General features: G+C 41.9%; 1 protein-coding gene across 2 annotated transcripts in view; it reads left to right on the top strand.

Annotated features, from left to right (window-relative positions):
* SLC5A8 (solute carrier family 5 member 8) overlaps positions 1-18,926 on the top strand; it is a 28,525-nt gene extending 9,599 nt beyond the window's left edge. For both annotated transcript variants that reach the window (XM_062615481.1, XM_062615482.1), the window contains 12 exons: positions 1,758-1,825; positions 2,688-2,842; positions 3,920-4,060; positions 7,862-7,991; positions 9,529-9,617; positions 10,916-11,028; positions 12,286-12,353; positions 12,647-12,733; positions 13,783-13,976; positions 15,169-15,272; positions 16,797-16,882; positions 18,445-18,926. In XM_062615481.1, the coding sequence (XP_062471465.1) occupies positions 1,758-1,825; positions 2,688-2,842; positions 3,920-4,060; positions 7,862-7,991; positions 9,529-9,617; positions 10,916-11,028; positions 12,286-12,353; positions 12,647-12,733; positions 13,783-13,976; positions 15,169-15,272; positions 16,797-16,882; positions 18,445-18,576 (1,367 nt within the window). In that variant the 3' untranslated portion in view covers positions 18,577-18,926. The remainder of the gene's footprint in view (positions 1-1,757; positions 1,826-2,687; positions 2,843-3,919; positions 4,061-7,861; positions 7,992-9,528; positions 9,618-10,915; positions 11,029-12,285; positions 12,354-12,646; positions 12,734-13,782; positions 13,977-15,168; positions 15,273-16,796; positions 16,883-18,444) is intronic.
* Positions 18,927-20,997: the final 2,071 nt, after the last annotated feature.

The following is a 20,997-nucleotide window of genomic DNA, read 5'->3' as shown; positions in this document are numbered from 1 at the left end:
GAAAGGCTTTTAGTCTGAAACACTTATTCCAGACCATGCTTGAACCACCTTCCCTCCATGGAGTATCCCCATGCTTTTTGCTTGCTTAAATCTCTGCCTAAGGACTCTATAGGACACCAAGGTGCTTCAAGGAAGGACACGTATTTTAAAATCTTCCTGTGTTGGGGCCTACAAATATGTTGGATGTGGTTTTTAGCGGCAGACAAATTAATTGTCACATTACAAATAGTTTCCTAGATCCTGAAATATATTTACCGGAACAGTTTCCAATGTCTGTAACAACTGTTTCATTTTTAGAACTTGTTAGTGCAAATCCCCAGGTGTAGACACAATAGCTCACTGCCCTGGACTTCAAAAGAGCAGATTTTGGCCTCTTCAGGAGCCTGCTTAGTAAGGTTCCATGGGATATAGACCTAGAGGGCAGGGGGCCCCAAGACTCTTGGTTGATATTCAAGGATCACCTGCTACAAGCTCAGGAGTGTTGCATCCCATCATATTTGAGAAATCATGGCAGTCAGGTGAAGTTCACGATGACTGGGAAAATGGAAATATAACCCCCATTTTCATGAAGGGGAAAACGGATGACCCGGGGAATTACAGAGCAGTCAGTCTCACCTGTGTGCCTGGCAAAATCTTGGAGCAGATTCTCCTGGAAGGCGTGCTAAGGCACATGAAAAACAACAAGGTGCTTGGTGACAGCCAGCATGGCTTCACTAAGGGGAAATCCTGCCTGACCAATTTGGTGGCCTTCTATGATGGAGCTGCAGAACTGATGTACAGGGGTAGAGCAGTTGATGTCACCTATCTGGACTTGTGCAAAGCGTTTGACACTGTCCCACACGACATCCTTGTCTCTAAATTGGAGAGACATCAATTTGATGGATCCCAGGCGCAGCTACAGGTTGGGCAGAGAAGAGATTCAGAGCAGCCCTGCGGAGAAGGACTTGGGGGTGCTGGTCAGTTGGAAAATGAACATGAGCAGGCAGTGTGTGCTTGCAGCCCAGAAAGCCAACTCTATCCTGGGCTGCATCAAAAGGAGCGTGACCAGCAGGTCGAAGGAAGTGATCCTGCCCCTCCACTCCTCTCTTGGGAGACCTCACTTGGAGTATTGTGTGCAGTTCTGGTGTCCTCAACATAGAAAGGACATGGAACTGTTGGAAGAAGTCCAGAGGAGGGCCATGAGGATGATCAGGGGACTGGAGCACCTCCCATATGAAGACAGGCTGAGGAAGTTGGGGCTGTTCAGCCTGGAGAAGAGAAGGCTGTGTGGAGACCTCATAGCAGCCTTCCAGTATCTGAAGGGGATGCTGGGGAGGGACTCTTCATTAGGGACTGTACTGACAGGACAAGGGGTAACTGGTTAAAACTTAGACAGGGGAAGTTTAGATTGGATATAAGGAGGAAGTTCTTTACTGTTAGGGTAGTGAGGCACTGGAATGGGTTGCCCAGAGCGGTTGTGAATGCTCCATCCATGGCAGTGTTCAAGACCAGGTTGGACGAGGCCTTGGGTGATATGGTTTAATGTGAGGTGTCCCTGCCTGTGGCAGGGGGGTTGGAACTAGATTGATCTTAAGGTCCTTTCCAACCCTAACTATTCTATGATTCTATGATTCTTTTCATTGCCATTTTTACCTCCTACTTTGCCATTTAACTTATTTCTATTTTTTTCCAGCAACCAGATTGGGGGTCAAAAATTGATCTGCAATTTTTTGTCCCCAGTGCTTCATTCACACTGGTGCCATTTTCCTCTTTTTTAGTCACTGGCTTCGACTTGTGGGGTGCAGTGGTGGCAACCGGTGTGGTCTGCACTTTCTATTGCACACTGGTACGTGGGCATTTTGGCTGAGAAAAATCTCTGTTCCTTTCACTATTCACATAAAATATGGAATTTATTTAAAAGTAGCCCAAAGTGAGGTTACCCGTGGGAGTACATTTCACAGTGTAGATGTAGCCACAGGGCCATATTCACCCAGGGAGTGGGTGGGCAAAAGTAGCCAGTATATAACTCAACCTTTTTCCGTTTGGATACATTCAAACTTCTGTTGCAGAAAACAGCAGAAAATTAGATTTCCCTTCCTGCAAATCCTCCTGTTTTTTTTTTTTTTTCTAGTATAGAAGGGGTTAGCTGTATAATTTGTCAAGCACCTGCTTACTGTAACTGTAGTAATCCTGACACTGAATAGAGCCACTGAAAATATCAAGTGCCACATGAACAGATTGGTCTTTAGATTAGTGTTAATTGACCAACTGTCTAGAAATCATTAAATGGAACCTCACTGTCAGATTTATTTGTATATGATGGATTAAATAATGTTTATTTTTATTCACTTGAATGGCATGCCTTCTGCAGTTAGTGGTACTGTACATATGTAAGGTGAGCACTGTCTGCCAATTTATCTTTTGATAAAAACTTCCAAATCAGGTTATGTGATAAAGGAAATACTAGATTAAATTATGTGTATGGCCAAAGTAAATTCTAGTGCACTTCAAAAAAGGGCCAGGATAGGTTCCTGATTGCAATAGGCTGTAATTCCTAAACACTCCAGTATAGAATTATTTCCATTAAAGAAGATTAAATGAATCTATTATGCATAATACAAATTGTAATGTTTCTCTTAGTTGAATATGAGTGCAAAGGAAGAGTGCTGCTGCCGTGTTGTACCTGACACGTGCTGTTCCTCATGCAGGGCGGTCTGAAGGCAGTGGTGTGGACAGATGTTTTCCAGGTTGGAGTCATGGTAGCTGGATTTTCAGCTGTCATTATACGAGCTGTGGTGGTTCAGGAGGGAATTGGACGCATTGTAAACGACTCCTACTACGGAGGAAGATTAAACTTCTGGGAGTGAGTTTGTACTTGCCGATGATGTGCCTCTTTATTCCTACAAATAGACCCCGTGTGACTAAGTGTGAAATTAAATTGCTACTGAAGGAGGAGGAGGGAGGGGAGAAGTTGTGACCCAGTTTTTATACATTGTTAAACAAGCTCACCTAGTGTGAGGGATATTTTTTAGGTTTTACACCATGCAAAATCTTGTGAAGAGGACAACTCTTTTACTTTGCCAAGTAGGTGCTTTAAGGATACATTTTTGATTCCACTGAAAGTGAATGGTGAATAGAAGGCTATCATATCTATAGCTACAATTTGCGAACAGCTCATTTGTCCTTTTGTCTACCAGTTCGTGATATTAAGAAGTTTTTTCTTCAATTCTTCACCAAGTTCTTCAGTAAATAATTCACCTGTGGGTATTTTTTTTTCTCTTCATGAGTAGTAGTTTTTTTCAATCTGTTTGTTAGGTTGATTTGTAGTGGTTATACTGTATTGCTTTTTCCCCCAGTCAGAGAGGTCACAGGCAGAAAAAGAAAAGAAATAAAAGCATATAATAGGTGAAATAATATTACACTGTTCACCAAGATAAGCATTATTTATTGCAATATTAAAGTGTTATTTAAAAAAATAATGATTCGTAGCCATCTAAAGTCTGTAATTTACTTAGAGCCAAACCAGCAGAATGTTTTACAGAGGCTCTATCCACAGAGGCTGGGCATGCAAACACACCTTTATATTGGTGTTAGACTGATGTCCCTTTAGATAAGCAGGCATATTAGACTTTTTACTGGAGCATCATTTCACCACAACAGTCACAGCTTTACTTAAGACTGTAGTTTATAGGTAATAAATTAGTTAAACTTCACCTTTGCACAGATTTCACTGGATCAGGATTTCAGCTCTGAGTTTTAAAATTTGCTTTTCATGATTTCACATAGAGTTGGAGTATCTGAATGTTCAAAATCTCTACAAATTAAGAGAGTTGGTATCAGAACAAGTACAGGGATTTTTTTTTTTTCCTAGGCATTAATGTCTTCTCATAATGTGAACATTTTCATATTCTGAATGTTTTCTTTTTCCCTCTCACTGTAGCTTTGATCCCAATCCTTTGCAAAGGCACACCTTCTGGACAATTATAGTAGGTGGGACTTTCACATGGACTGGCATATATGGAGTCAACCAGTCTCAAGTACAGAGATACATTGCGTGCAAAAGCAGGTTCCATGCAAAATTGTAAGTCTGCCTACAGTAACTCTTAATGTCTGAATTTGTTAAGGAGATTTTTTTTTTAAGGAATGTTTTTTGTCTATATAAAGGGTAAGAAGGGTGTAAAGGGTAAGAATGTTTGCTTTCTGTTTTTCCTTTTGATTTGTCTTCAGGTAGAAGACAAATCGGCAAAATAAATACTGATATTTAAATTACATATAATTGCTGTAACACTTGAGCTTTGTGCCAGAATGTTTCACTGTGGTAGTATTCCTGCATATTAATAGCTGCATTAAATTTATATGCAACCTAAAGATCAAATAGTATAATACATGTGCTGAAGCCACGTCAAGGCAGCATCTTGAATTGCTACTCTACTAAACCTGAGTCATTATTTGAGAATTTTGTGTAAGTAAAGACTAAAAGATTTTTCCATACCAATAAGTGTAGGCATGAGAAAATGAAGAAATGTTTGAGTCAGCTATAAAGTTGCTGAGGAGCCATGTATTTTGTTTTCATAATAATCATGACCTTTTATTTTTTTGTTAGGAATTCACTATGGAAAAAGCAGAGGGCTTTTACTTTAAACAATTATCATCAGTTTTTACTCTAGAGTGGAGTATTATTTACTAAGTCTGTAATCTTACCTTTTCTTTAGTATCATTCCAGTAGTTCACAACTCAGGATTTAAGAATTATTAGTGAGCTCATAAAGTCCATTTATAGGAGAACTATATAAATTCACATCATGAGTATAGTCTCTATGAGTTCTGTAATAAATACAGTGACATACAAAGAAGGACTTTATGAAGGCTTTCACTTCCTAAAGTTAGCATAATACCTACAAAATCATGCTGTTTAGAACTGAAATATTTTGGTTATGTTAATAAAGAAAGTCTACTTTTCAACCACTTGGGCTTCAGATGAGAATGAGCTGATACTCATCACCAGCCACATCTCCAGCACACCACATGGCTTCTCCGCAATCTCTGGCATGTGGCTGGATTCCATGTTCCTGGCAATGCAGAGGCAGGAGGTGCATCCCACATCTGTAATGCTGCATACGTTGTGCCAGATTTGTGTGCCAGTGCAACTGCTCTTCCTGAGCCCCTGCTCCCCTTAGGGCTGTGCTCCTTTCCTACACTCTCCCTACCCCCTTTTGTAAGGAGGGACACCTCCAGGCTGTCACAGAAACAGACTGTGGCCAAGGGGAATCTGGCACCATGGCAGCTTTTGGGCAGATTTTCTGAGCTGTTGTAGCAGCTTTGACCAGGGCTGAAGGCTCTCCGGCTTTGGAATGGTTTGGATGCATTTATAGCTCATACAATTTTAGTGGTGGCATAGCCTTATCAGTAGGGTCCTTTCCTGCTAGTGTGGGTGGTTGGACTTCACGGCATCTTGCACATGCAGGTTATTTCCCCTGCATGGGGAAATCATTTTGTATAATGGTTGCAGCTTGTCACAATTATAAACACTGCTATTCTGTGGTAACTATTCAGTTCATTTGCAAATATAATTAGATACATCTGCAAGTCATTCATGGCTTGCACCTCTTATTGCCATTTAACTGGTATATAGAGGTGTAAAATATCATCAGGTCAAAGTAATAGTGTTTTGTACCCCCATGGCATTTACTGTAAGGTTTTAGAAGAGACAGCGCAATGATAAATCTGAGCTGAGAAAACAATTCTTTCATAGATTCCAACTTGTAGGTTTTGGGAATGCATTTAACAGTGGCACAAGAATAGGAATTTTCTTAGGCTTTGGGAAAGCATTCCACACCATTCAAGAAACACACCAGGAGGAAAGAGCACACACTGTCATCCTCAAACAGGAGAGCTATACTTTCAGAAAAATACTGGCTGCTAACACTTTCAAGGTCAATCTCTGGCATGTTTCAGTGCTAAAATCTTATAGCCAGCCTGAAACAAACAACTGAAAATAAGCCTTGAGCAGTCACAGTGCCTACTTCATCCAAACTCCACCCCATATTACACACCCAGGATTAATGGGAACACCTCCATCCAATAGTGCTACAAGTATTATATTCCAGTGTTTAGTCATAGGGTGTAGCATGAGCTGGGATTTAAATCAGTGGAAAAAAACAACTTTCTTTTCACTGTCAAACACTGATCCAGTTTAAAACCAAGAATTGCCAGATTCAGACAATTTCTTTTGCTTCTGTGTGTTTCTCTTGACTTTCTAGTCTTTCTTTAATAAAGGATCTAGGCTAATACTGCTATTACATCTGTTCAAAAGAGTTGAATTGATTTAACTCATTGGTTAAATTTTGTACTAAATCAGATTCTGAGTGCCTTATAGGTAGATTATGCTAATGCAGAAACAGCTTCAGCTAAATGGATGCAAGATGTCCAACCAATATGTGAGCATCTGCAAGAAGAGGACTACTTCATTTTCACTAAATTAGTCTAGAGAGAAATACAAAGTGCTGCTGGTTCTGTGTTTAGACCACCACTATAAAGTATAAATACAGAGTTTCCCCTACTATGTGTAAATCAGCTTTTCTTTATATGGGTCATTTTCAAGAGCTTACATTGTGCTTGTGAATAATTGTTCTGTAGTATAAAACTGATAGTTCAATTAGCTAGTCTACGTTGTGTCCTTCTGAAAACATCTCTTTGAGTTCCTAACAAGATCTATAAAGTTAAGTTTACTTCTTTATTCATCCTGCTCTACAAGTTCAAGGGCTGCTACCCCATATGTCCCTTACCTTCTTGTCAACTTAAGGCCTCAAAAGGCCTCCTGAAGCATTTAAAGCATGGATATATTTGCTCAGAAATCAAAGGTCCTCCCAGTGGAGGTCTTAGCAGTTGGCACAGGTCCAGAGTATGTGATCTGTCAGGCAGTTAAATCACTATCTGTGGAAGGTACACAGATAACCAGGAGGCAACTGCTGGAAAGGAACGTTGTTTTTCAAGGCCAAGCTCCCCATGGGTGTGTTTGCTTGACCTGACCACCCCAGGTGAGAAGAACTTTGTGACTCAGGAGTCATCAAAAGCTGAGAAACATTTGAAAAGATCAGGAAGTTAGATGGAAGGGAAAAGTCCTCACAGGGTGAGGAGAACGATTTGGTTTTCACTTGCCAGTAGAGGCTGCCTGTTCTGTGTGGCAAGGGTAGCATTAATGACTGATGAAAACCCTTTTCTGCTCTCAGCATTAAGTTGAAGCTCGCATCAGGAGGTGGGAAGGCAATGGGGTTACTGGACCTGCTTTCTGAAGTGGCAGCTGTAGGTGCTCCAGACCACATGTCAGGTCCCAGTGCCTTGTTGCAACCTCCCACAGAGACTGGCTCAGAAAGAAAGGAGGGATTAGTTTAACAAGGGCAACTCCAACACTACGTGTGTGGCCCTGCAGCTCCAGGGGTAGAGGAGTGTTGGTGCTGATTAAAAGGTACTTGCACTTTGATCTGGGGCACCCCACCTTACAAATCTATCTGGGTTTGTCTTTACCAAGGTGTGAGACAAGGGCAGGAGAGTGTCTTATTGCCAGTTGCCTGCAACATAAACCTCACCCACATGATGAAACGTGGGGATTTCCATATGGCTCTCACCATCTCCAGAGCAGGCTTTGCCAGGGGACAGGCACTTAGACTGTACCACCAACATCAGAAGTGTAATTTGTATATTTAAAAGTGTGATCTCACACTGGGTGAGATGCTGGGAGATGTGTGGTGACTCCCTTTCTGGTGGGCAGCCACCATGACCAGGAAGTCGCCTCTGTGCTGGTGTGGGCACTTGCTTACTTGGCCCCAGCAGGTTCTTGCAGGACATCGAGCTCTAATATTGTGTTTCCATGTGTGATGGTGCAGGTCCCTCTATATCAACCTGGTAGGCCTCTGGGCGATACTGGCCTGCGCAGTGCTGTGTGGCCTGGCCCTCTACTCCATCTACAAGGACTGCGATCCATGGACATCAAAGCAGGTGTCAGCAGTTGACCAGGTAGGGCCCCATGTTTCAGGGGAAGGTGGTGAGGGGCATCCTTCCTCTGCAGCCATAATAACCAGATGGGGGTGTGTTCAAGAATCTCAGGGGTGGGAATAATGGCATGCCTGAGTCCTGTATTAGTCAAGACTGTAACACTAAGGGGCTAAACTGATACCATGGCTGGAGGGAATATCCTGGAGAAAGCAGCAGACCTGTCCTCAGCACTGCTCAGTTTCCTCAGCTATCCCAGAGCTCAGGCCTCTCAGTGCCAGGTAAGGAGGGTTGTGGGGAAAGCAGCGAGGTGGAGAGTGCTCATTTCACCCACCTCTGCAGGTATTTGGGATTTTCACCCCAAATGGTGAAATTTTGGGTGAAATCCAAATCCACTTACATTTTCACACACAAAAAAAACCCACCTCAGAGAGAAGTGAGGGGAAGAGGCTGCTGCCAGGGATGGCTGAAACACCAGTGCCTGTGTGAGTGACTGCGGGCCTTAGCATGCTGCTTTGTATCACCTCACCTAAACTGCTCCGTGCTAAGGGAGGTGAAAGCTTTTTCAGTTTCAGAACATAGTCATACCCAAAGCATGCACCTGAAAGAAGGTTACCAGGAGGTAGTTCTTTGCTGGTGATGGTGCATCCTTCTCTCCTGCGGCACAGAGCTGGGCAATCAAATCATGTAGTATCAAGCTGTGGAGAAACGACCTTGTAACTGATGGTGACCTCTCCCTGAACAGGCCCTGAGTAGCAGACTTACCTGAGGAATAAGAGCTCTGGGATCCTATAAACTGACCAGAGTCTGGGCCCAAGGAAATCGTACAAGTATATTTTTGGTATTTTTATGCCCAGGAATAATCACAGGCTCTGGATAACACCCCCTGAACAACACTGTAAAGCCAGAAGAGCACAATCCTGAAGCAGGACCACCTGGTCTTGAAGGGTAGAATAACACGAGATACGGAAAGCTGAGGTGGAAACCCAAAGGAAATTAAGTTGTTGCTGTCAGTTTAGTTCTTTTGGAGGAAACTGGAAGCAAGATACTAAAAAGACCAACTTGTCTGTGAAAAAAATGATTCACAGGAAGAAGATCTTAAGACTCCTGTCTTTCCAGCGCTCAGATCTTGCAAAGGTCAACAAGCGACACATGATTTCCAATAAGGAAATTGTTCTCACTTACCCTGAGGTTATGGAACTGTATCTAAAAACCTTTTGTGAAGTCAACAGAACACATAAACATCTGCTATGGTATCCAAGCCCAACAGAGTGGCGTACAATAGAGAATACCTGCTGCCTAGCGTTAGCTTCCTGTACCATCTTCACTGGAAACCGAGCCTGACAGCACAGTTATATGCTCACGTCTGCTAGGTGCTCTAAATAGACTGCTGTATCCTGAGTGGGTGTTTTAGGATGAGTTTTCTCTGTAGAAACCCAAAAAATATGTGAGATATGACATTAAAAATTAGAATAGCTGGGCAGGATGCCAGCGATAATGCTGTAACAAAACCAGTACAGTGACAAAAAGATAATAATATTTCTTGTTCTGAACTTTTCAGCTAATGCCATACCTAGTGCTGGATATTCTCCACAATTTTCCAGGAGTGCCAGGGCTTTTTGTGGCTAGTGCCTACAGTGGGACATTAAGGTAACTTAATAATTTGGAACCTGTTGTCCTGTTTTCTTTTCTTTTTTGTTAGAGCTGAAGTTGCATTTATACTAAAACTTTTGCATTTCATTTCTTTTTCTAACTAAGTTTTGTTCTTAAAAAAAAAAAGTAACTCTATGATCTTTCATGATGAAGCTTAAACATAACATAGTTTCCAACACTGGCACTCTGAGGTCCTAATACTCAAAGCAGTTTGGAGTTCCCTATTAGAAACATGAGGAAACAGCTAGCCATGCAGAATGTATGACACTAACAAATCCTCCTCTGTGTGTTTTTAAAGCCCCTCTGCTTTATTATAAATGAGTGGTTACACAAAATAGTCACAGCTGGGGGAATTTCCTATTGCTCACCTTTAATTTTGCAGTTTCAAACCAGCATAACATTAAAGCCATCTCCCTTTCCTCACACCTGATCTTTAGAGTGTTGTTTAAAAAATTGTTTCTGGACCTTCAATTGTCTTGTATGAACTCATGAAAATAACAATCACTGTTATATTTTTACTGAAGGAGAGAAATCAGTTTCCTTCTATCCAACAGTGGGGAGTGTTTTGTTCAGTTTTCCCAAGGACCATCTTTTAGGACCTCTCTCAAGGAAAGCTCTGAACAATAGAAAGCAGATAAAAATGAGGAAACTTAAGAATGTGACACCAGAATATTTTGTTCTGGGTACTTGTAACTACACAAACAGAGGGAACAGCCAGAATATTTGTTTTCATGTGCTGAAGAAAAGCCGGTGGCTTGACAGAGTAAGGTACACACACAAGCAAGATCACGTGAGTGGCTTTGTGCCTTCAGGGCACTGTTTTTTCTGACCCCACAGGGAGCCTGGTATAGTTCAGTTTGGACTAGTTGCTTAATTCTTAGATTACTCAGATTATCTGAATCTTCCTCTAAGGGTGCATTCAAAGTAATCAGTGACCTGCACGTAGGAATTTTACCCACCCAGATACCTACTGTGTAGATGATTTGTTAAGGTATCGCATATACCAGTAGTATTTACAGCTTAGCCACATGTAATAGGTATTTTCATGACCTCACCAGGTCCATCTTTTCATCAAGATTTGCTTTGTCTTCACTAGGAGTGATTATTTTAAACAATTTTTGTACGCTATTAGCTTCATCACCTGGAAGAATAAATTATCTCATCCAGTACAGCAGTTACATTAGTTTTCTGACACTGTTCTAGGCAGTGGCAGTTTCTCTCTGCCAGTAATAATACATGTTACCTAGGATTTCAGCTTCTAAGATAAAAATCTGTATAAATCTTGCCTTCTGTAGTACAGTGTCCTCCAGCATCAATGCTTTGGCTGCCGTGACTGTTGAAGACCTCATTAGGCCGTACTTCAGATCACTCTCTGAAAAGAAGCTGTCGTGGATTTCCATGGGGATGAGTATGTCTGGAAAATATCTTTCCACTTTTGATTTACAAAGTGAGGGCTTGATTCATATCTTGCTATCATCAGAGTAAGTCAAGAATAAGTGTATTCACACCAATATGACTATGCTGCTGCAATACTTTGGGGATATGAAATCAGCTGCATGGTTTTACACAGAGTTGGGGGACAAAGATGGGAAAGATGCACTGCATCTGAAGTCAATATTGATTTGCAATACTACAAACCCAAAATCTGTTCTTTTTCTTTCATCTGACAAAAATTAGAAGCATGGGAAAACATTTTGTAACAAACCCTTTGAACTGAGTGATACATGAGCATTGTGTCCCAATAACATTCCAGAGAACAAGAAACTTCACATCTTCTCTGATATACTCTCAGACTCTCAGTCTGTTTAGCTCCTCCATTTCATGTAGCTCAAACAAGAGGGTCAGAACTAGGCTGAGCAGGTGGTTTACATCTGTGAAGTGCGATAGCTGTCTCTCTAGTCGTACTGCCCTGTGAGCAGTGGCAGGTGTAGCCCAAGACAGTATTTGCAGTGTGTGGAAAAATCAGTGCCAACATGGTGTTGTGGCACACATACCAGCAAGCACAGCAGACTGATGGCATGTTGCAAGTGTGATATTTTCACCTGAGAGCAGTTTTGTAAGCAGTATCCCAAACAATGTTTACATCAAGGTTGTTCTTGGTCTTATCGTGAATTGCCTGATGTGCCAAATTAAACAGTGAGGTTAACCTATTGCTTGTGCAGTAAAACTCCAGAGGGGTGGAAGTGGAAAAAATAAATAAGCCAGTGTTATGGTTCTTGGGAGCAGGTGCTACATCCCGGTGACCTAGGATGTTCTTTGTCACAGTGCCAGCTCCCAGTAATCTGCCAGCATTTACTTTCTTGCTCCAAAGACTTTAGACTTAGAAGCAGAAATTATTCCCTCAAAATAAGGACTATGACACAGGAGATTAGCTGAGAAATATGAACAGTAAATGTGGCTTTGCCACTATGGCTAATCTGCATGGCTGCCATTTAGAAATCACTCTTTAGTAATATATAGGAAGAGAATTGTGTCAAGTTTGCATGAACTCAGTGTAAAAAGAAACTTGATCTTTTGTCCAATTCAGGCTCTCTTAATAAAAACACAGATGTTAGCAGGTTTTATTTTGGAGATGTCAGGGCCATGCTAGGTTAGATGGAAACATTTCCTTTAGTGATTTTCAAAATTTGGCAGATTTACGCATCATTCTGCCTTTTCCACACAGGCCTGTTTTATGGTGGAGTCTGCATTGCTATGGCTGCAGTGGCATCTCTCCTGGGAGCCTTGTTGCAGGTAGGTGTCAGCTTTTTTTCATGCCCATGTTGGCTCACTCAGAATGAATTATGTAAACAAATAATTGCTGGATACCATTATGAGGTTAGTTTTTATTCTCTGTTGGGCACTGACCTCAAACAGCCTGTGGCTCAGCCTCTGCTTTAAGCAGCCATGTAACTATACCAAATCCTGCCAGCTGAGTACACACCAGTTAAAATCATACTTCCCTTCTCAACATCCTCCCTTCTTGCCATGTTGGGGTTTTAACTTTCTTACACAGTACCTGATAGCAGACTCTCTTCCTTCCTCAGGCAGCACTCAGCATTTTTGGCATGGTTGGTGGCCCCCTTTTAGGACTGTTTGCCTTGGGAATCCTCTGCTCCTTTGCAAATGGAATTGTAAGTAGAAATTTAAAGCCCTGTTCCTCCAAAAATGTTGATAATTTGGGACATCTCCTTCTGCCTTCCCCCAGCTTCTGCTCCAAATAATTTTATGTTGGGTAGCAAGGGGGATGTCCTCATGTAAAGTGTCTAAATCATTTCCCCTTGTTCCCTTTCCTCCTTGTCCCAAGGACAAGGGTGTATGGGAAATTGAATTTCCATCCCATGAAGAGATTTTACCCGAGCAGAGGGGGGAAAATATTCTGAGTAAAAATGAAACTATGGCAAGGATTTGTGAAAACACAGTTTTAGAAGCAGGGAGCAATGTAAAATGTAGCTGAACAATCAGTAGACTTTGAGGATGCTAGCCTGCTTGAGCAAAAGGAGGTCAGGCTGCGAGAATGGAGCCCAAGAATTTGCCGACTGAGTTGGGGTTTTCTCAGCATCATGACATTATAATTTCCAAAGGAAAAATCTATTCCATCAAAAAATGGATTTTACAAACTTTGCGAACATGGTCCCTGCGTTAGTCTGACAGGATTGCTGTTTAGTAAGGTTCACTAATCATTAAGCTTTACCTTTCTGCAGTTGCAAATTTTATGTATATACTAAAAAAAAACCCCAAGAACCAAAAAAAAACCCAAAAGCCTACTAGTTGTCAGCCCCAAATCCCCCCACCCTGAAGCAGAAGAAACTTTTTAAAAAACAGACCACATGATAAGAAAGAAAAATGCTTCTGTATTTGTTCAAGGAGGAGCTCAAATAAAGCAGTATTTTCCAATATACCATGCAGCCCAGAGCTATCCTTTGATTGAAAAGGCATAGTGGAAAAATAAAGAGAGGTATGCTCGAGAGCTGTGAGTAAACACTGTATCTCCCAAAAGGGGAATCAAGTAAATTCCCCAGCTCTCCCCAGCTGTATATTTCATTTTTGCTGAGGAGCCTACAGTTTAGATTATCTTGTTTCTTACTGTTTAGGTTATCTTACAGTTTGTTACTCATCTAGGTGCTGGCTTTTTCAAATATCCTTTTGCTTTTCACGTAAAGTTTTATTTTCTGTTTTGCAGGGTGCATTTGTGGGTCTTGTCAGTGGCTTTGTTATTTCACTTTGGGTTGGAATCGGATCTCAGATTTATCCTCCACTTCCAGAGAGGACCAAGCCTCTATCTCTCTCAACTATAGGCTGTAATATATCCTCAGGAAATTTGACGGCAACAGAAAACCCATTAACAACAATCTTCAATACACCAAGTGCAGAGAGGTATACAAGTCCATCATGTGAAATCAGCAAAGCATGTATTTGTTTTAAAGTAATGCAAACATCTGCCTAGCATATGGGTTACTATCCCTCCCTTGGTTTACCTGTGAGGCTGCTTAAGGTGAAGCATATTTTTCCCTGTCAGGGTTTGTGTGGGTTATCCCAGAACAGAAGTCAAAGTGAATCATTCTATTGATCTTTAAAGCTTCAGTTCAATATTTGAGTCTAAAGGCTTGCATATGTCTTACTGGGAAGCATAGTGTTAAAGAAAGCATAACATTTATAGTTATTGACTTAACTTCCACAGTCTGTTTTATGAATTGAAGTAGTAGGCAGTTAAAGGGCAATTTGCCAGTTGAACAGCTCCACCTACAACAGCTTGTCTGTGCAAAAATAGGTTTATTCAGGAAATTCAGAAGAGGACATAATCTGTGTAATGGACAAAATATAAGGGATTTGCTCCCCTCTGCAATTACTGTATATCTTACTTTCGACAATCACAGTTAAGTGTAACTTTTATGAACAACAATATAGGTAACAGCAGGAACAGAGAGAAGCTGAACAAACACATTTCTAGGGATTACCAATCCTTACATCTTTGAGCATTGTACAATCAACAGATACCCTGGTACGCACATGGATGACCAATATCCAGTGTCATAGACTACACCTCTCACATGAGGCCTCCAGCATTCTTTATGTCTGGGAAGCAGCCGTTGCAAGAGAGTACATTGTCAGGGAGAACAAAATAAGGTGTAACATGAGGTGTGACAGTTGCCCTGTAGTTTCTGGCTGTTTAGAGCTACACGGTGGCTGATTTCCTGCTCTTTTTGGTTTTTTTGTGCCCCCTCCTTTAAATAACATCTCCCATTCTAAAGAAGTTATCCTTTCTTCTGGATAGCTGGAGTGCTCAGCTCTGCACTAGAGTCCTAGTAGAGACAGGCTCTGCTCTTTTACCTGTTCTGTCCCATGCATTGCCTCACTGTACTGACCTGTCTCCTCCCATACCAAGGAATTTGTCTTACAAATTTCAGAACAAACGTTAAGTGTGCATTTTATTGTACAGAGGTAGCTCAAGACTATCAGGTCACTTGGTTCAGAAGTAACTGTATTTATATGCTGTCTGGAATTAGAAAACATCTTCAGGTTGCTTGGAATAGGAAAGCAGATTTACCCTTTTTCTGCTCTTTTGCAGGCCTGTCCTGGCAGACAACTGGTATTCCTTGTCTTATCTTTACTTCAGCACACTTGGGACACTTATCACAGTAGCTGTGGGAATAATTATCAGCCTCCTAACAGGTACTAGTTCCAGAGCTGTGATTGAATGTATCTTAGGTTGCTTGCAAACTAAGATGAGTAGAGAGCTGTTATTCCCACAGGAAGTACTGGTAACCCTATTGCAAACACTGTGTAAAGCTTACTACTCTAAATCTCATTTCCTACCCCAGACCTTCTGCATCCCATTCTTGATCTCTGCTCATAGCAAAAATTACTTCAAATTTCTAAGGAGAAAGAAGTTTCAACAGTTTTTTAACCTGAGGGAAATAAATAAATAAGACATCTCCTTCCCATTTTATTAGATGCCAGTAGGGGCTGGAGGTTTAAGGGTTGCCTCTGAACATGGCAAGAACCCCAAGCAAGGAGGTACACCCAAGCTTCTAGAGGACAAAAGCAGGTTTGCTTCAAATGAATTCAGATCACTCAAGGTTTTTTGTCTGCACCTGCACAGTGCATGCTTTTCACCACATTCACATATTTAAGAGCTGCAGACCCTCTGCATGGCTACATTAGCTTCTTTCTCAGTTTCCACCATTTATGCAAGGGGCAAAAAGCAGCATTCCACAGGTAGTAACTTTAGTTCCAGCCCACAGCCTCACTGCTTTTGCATCTAGGTAAGATGCAAAGCACACTTATCACCCACCTCATGCATGGCAGAAATAACAAAAAAGCAGCAGCTCCCACAGTTTTCCCCAGTATGTCCAGCCAGGTTCCCAGCCCATTGCTATAGTGACACTTGTAGACAAATTTTGCTTCTTACTAGGTTGGGAGTCAGTTTATCCACAGGCCATGAAGCCAAGTATGAAAACTGGACAACTCAGTAAAGCCAGATGAGAAATCATCAGCCCAATAAACAAAAAAAATCCAACAAAACTAACTTAATGGTCCTACTAAACTCAAAACACTTAACCACACTACCTCCCTACTTTTTCTGGCACAAGACCCCATTTAAGTCCCATGTGGCAGTCATCAGAGCTAATTCCTGACACCTGCATCTTGTTTCTTTCCCACACGCATTCCCCCACAAGAATAAGTTAATCTTCCATGGCTTAAAAATGATCAAATGTCCCTTTGACCTTCATCCCCTCTACCTTGGAGATGCCCTTAAGTAACTTACTATACAAATTGCTGGTGACTTTGGAAACAGGAGACCTGCTGATAGCGAGCTGAGAACTGAGGCTCAAGCTCCCTGTCAGCACTTGGTCCACATCTCCTGGGCAGAGTGGTCCCCAGTATCATTGTATGAGATTCATCCTCTTCTGATGATTGTTTCAGTCTTTTTACACAGTAAGAAATCTGGTGAAGATCTAGGAAACTGTAGGAAATGGCTAAGGCATTTCAAATAGACCTTGAAGGACCATTTTTATATTTTGATAGGTGAGGGATATATATAATTGTAAAAAAAAAATCCCTAAGGCCTGTGACTGCTTGATAGCTTTTGATGCATGACTCTGTGCTGCTCACCTGGCCTGGTGCCCATGGCTGGGCTCTGACATATCATTTGCATGTGGAACCCTGGCTGATTGAAACCTGCCTATTTTGCAGGAGGACTTAAGCAGAACACAGATCGTAAATTCCTGCTGACCAAGGAAGATTTCCTGTCCAACTTCTCATGGTCTAAATCTGAAACAGTAAGTGTAATTACGCATCTCTGATTTAAATCTATCTTTCCTCCTGGGAACAAAGGGCTTCTGGCTTATTTTTTCCCACCAGGATGAATAGCACCTGATGCTGCCTGATACGACTGTCTGCTTTAGGGCAGTAGCAGAGCACAAGGCGCGTAGAAGTAAAGCAGCTGGCATAGGCAGGGAAGCTATGTTTGGCCACAGCTTGACTTCAGTGAACAGTAGAGGAGAAGCTGAGACAAGGGACAGTTGTTCTCCAGGTTTCTGCCAAAATACTCCCTCACTAGTCTCTTGGAAGCTGGCCCACGGCACACTTTAGGCTCAGCAAAGCTTTCTTTGTTTGTAAACATGTGTTCTCTAAAATCTGGATTCTTTTTGCAACTTTTGCTGCTGTTTGAGAGAAGACATTTCTAGTCAGCATATCTGTTTCCTAGCTCCCTCCCTAAGATATAAGAAAAGGAGAGACATTGGGTAATAACAAGCCTTCAAAGAGAAAATGTAGGGGAAATTTGTTTGTTTTAAATAAACTATAGGTCACTTTTCAGTTAGTATCATCAGGATGCTGAAACTCAGCTTTGTTCAGTGCTTTTCAAGTGCTGCAGTACAGTCACTGATCTTGTCTTTGAGATGGTTCAGTTTGCAAAATGTTTTTTCTCCATGATGACAACTCCTTTTAGTATGATCTCATGTATTTCAGCTTCTCGCTGTGAACACGAGGGAGAGAAAGAGATTTTTACAGTGCTATTGTAATGCTGTTTGTCCATGTCAGGACTAGCGAGCAGCTATCCAGTTATTGTCACTCACTGCTTTTAATAGGCCAACATCTGTTTTTACTGCCTGGGAATTTAAACCCTGAAAAAGAAACAAACAAAACCCCAAGCCCCCAAAACAAGCAAAAACCAAAACACCAGTACCAAGCCAACCAACTAACCAAAACTAAACCAAAACAAATCCACCCACATGGAAACTAATGTCCACAGCCATACTATTTTATGCCTGGATTCAGAAACAAGTGTCTGCATGGCTCTACAGCTAGGAGCTAGCGGTTGGCATCACAAATAATGCAGAAAGTTGGTGAGGAAAAAATAATCAGGTAGAATTGAGAAACTTCCTGCACATAAAAAGTTCAACATCTCATTATGTTTAATAGAGATGAAACATGAAAGCAATGACGCGTGTTTATCTGCTTTTCAAGTCAAAGATGGGGCAAGTACCAGGGACTGGGAGTCAATAGCTCAAGGACCTTGTGGTGGCAGGTCTCTAGACATGAAAGCAGCAATTAGAACTTTGCACAACCAAAACCACTTTAGACAATTTTCAGGACAAGAACTTTTTACTTGACGAGAACATTTCATGCAACTCGTACCTTACGCAATAAGAAACTTTCCATGCCCCTAGAAAAATACCAGCTACTCCAATGAATAACTATTTATGCTCTGTCAGCAATCAACATGTACTTCCCTGCAAGGCATCCTGTATGCCAGGCCTGACTCTGCTTGTATGCAGGTTAAAGAGAGGAAGACTGTTTCTTCCACGTCACAGCACGGCTTTTGTCTTTTGTTTTTTAGCCACAGAAAGTGGAAGTGTTGAACTGGAAACCATTTACCATGGCAGCTGAAGGAACTGACAACCCTGCTTTCAGCCACATTGAAATGGACGTTGCAAGCAATAAGAACAAAGTCAATGGCCTTCATATATGACGTGGGGCCATGTCAGCCCTCCAGGACAGTTTTGTTCATGTAAGGCACTATTGACAGTCCTGTGCCAGGTCAGTTACCAGCCCTGCAGGGGTAATGGGCAGCCGTCTGCTGAGCTTTGTTGCACTGTCACCCTTGCATGCCCTTGATATTAGTCAAGAAAGGAATCAGGTCTTTCTTGCACATCCTCACCCTCTCTTTCTCACTCTGGATCTTGGTGACAGGGCTGAAGGCAATGTTTATATGTGAAGTATTTACCTGATACTCTTGAGCTTCCTGGAAAATATCTGCATTTTATCTCAGTTCACTCTCAGAGTAATTTTTTTATTTGGTAAGAGCACTGTTCCCCCAGACATAGCTGGTTTTCTGGTTTCTTTTTTTTTTGACTTTTTTTTCTTTTAAGACATTGCAAGTACAAAGACATTAGGGCTGCAGGACCTTAACAGGTTGCAAGAAACAGTGGGGCTTTTTTAATACAGGAGGTGCATATAATGCCATCTGATTCATTTGTAGAACTGAGAGTGTATTTATTTTGCTGTTTTTTTTGTGTATGTTTGGTTTTATGAAGCTATTTCTTCCCTGGTTTCTAGCATCTCATCTGTGTTCACTGCTGGAAGCTACAAGAGTGTCTCTGGTGATGGGTAGAGGCAAAACTCAGTGACATACTTCCCTTCATTCCCCATCTCCCTCATCTGCCCTCTCTTACCCTTACAGAGCTGGTTCTCACAAAGGAAAAGAGCTATTTGGGCTTTTTGTTCAGTGCCATACAGCAGAACCACAGTAGTCTTCCACTTCTTGCTCAGCATTCTGGCCTAGGACTGGTCTTGCACTGGGCTGGCCATAGTGCAGCAGAGATGTTAATGCAGGAAAATGGCCCTCTTTGCTCTACGGGACAAGAGGGAAGACTGCATCTGCAGTTACCACTGCTGTTATCTGTGGAGCTGTGAGCTGAAACTTCATGTAGCCGTTTGTATTCATGCAGTCCCTGTTGTCTCTCTGGGGATTCACATTCAAGTTTGGCCCAGATCAGGCTAGAGTACATTGTATGTTTTAGCAGGCAGGCAGAGTTCACTGTGCAATACCCCAGGAAACGGAAGGCATTGCAGAGGATGTTATTTGGTGAAGGCTTCTTCAGGGCTGCAAGGCATGGGATGACTTATCCTCTGGCTAGGCTGCCAAGAGAAGCTGAACGGCACATCCACTCCAGACCACGGTACTGGTGGTTTTGGAGGATGAAAACCCCCAGCTGCTTCACACCCCCCATGTGCCTTCTGGTAAGGCAGGGAACAGATGCTGACCCACTGTGGTGTTTTTCTACTGCAGACTTTTTGCTATGGCTATACATGGGAGTTTAAAACTCTTACAGCAGTATCAAGTTGGGAAATAAAAGCTATTGCAGTAAAGTTAAGCTGTGAAGCTTATAAAGCAGTCATGTTTTGAATCAAATGAAAAACTGACTGCGTGTCTTAAATGCTTTCTAAAAGTTATGCTGCTTTTGCCAGGTGCTGAGCTGCTTTAACTTGGAATACAACACAATTCTAGCTTATCTATCTTGACTGGAACCCTTTAGCATCTAAATCAATTTATTTTGTGCCCCTGTGACAGAGGGCATTTGGTGATCTACTGCGTAAAATGAACTGACAGTATCAGAAAACATTAGGGATTAAAAATCTGGTCCAAGGAGCAAACCTGTGCTAGAGGAGTACAGGCCAGACACTGCCACAGAAAAAATATGTGGACTCAGTCAGAGATCAATATGATCAGACAAAAGGCATTTATTGCAAAGCCTTAACTCCTTATATTCTATTGCTTACATACACTTACAGTGATTTGGCATATTATGATTGGATACATGTCTTGAAGACCCTTAGCAGCTAACATATAATTGGTTAGGCACAGGTGTGAGAATTTGACCTCGAAAGCTTGCCAACAGTCCACAGTTCTCATAACTCGGTGAATTCCAGCTTCTTCTTATCTTGCTTGCTTAAGCTTCCTCGGGCCTCTCATGGCCTTGCTGTATCTTTCAGGATTATTCAGAGTTCATGTACCAATTATCCATTCTCCTGTGAGAACACTGTCTCCACAAGATACTGTATGGGGTTCCCACCGGGGGCATACCTCCATCAGCTAACTCCGTGCAAAACTACGTAACAGAGGCAGGTTTCCCCTTTGCCTCCTGATTCACTGGCTTGCACGGTCCAGACCCTTATCTCCCATTCCTCTGCTGCAGCTCTGTAACTAGCTAAGTGCTGAAAACACTGTGTGGAAGGGCTGTGAGTGAGCTGGAGAGATCCCATGAATTGTGTCTTGTGTTCCTATATCTAAAATCTGAGACAAACAATAGCATCCTGAATAAAGTCTTCTAGGACAGGTATCTCTGTTCTGGGGCTATTCTAGTCACTCTGAGACAGCTAGTCCACTGTC

Source organism: Pezoporus occidentalis, unplaced genomic scaffold (genome assembly GCF_034315485.1).
Source record: "Pezoporus occidentalis ecotype Australia unplaced genomic scaffold, CSIRO_AGI_Poc_V1 ctg182, whole genome shotgun sequence".
Lineage (NCBI taxonomy): Eukaryota > Metazoa > Chordata > Aves > Psittaciformes > Psittacidae > Pezoporus > Pezoporus occidentalis.
The sequence above is the reverse complement of the archived record's forward strand: the minus strand, read 5'-3'. Positions and strand labels throughout refer to the sequence as shown.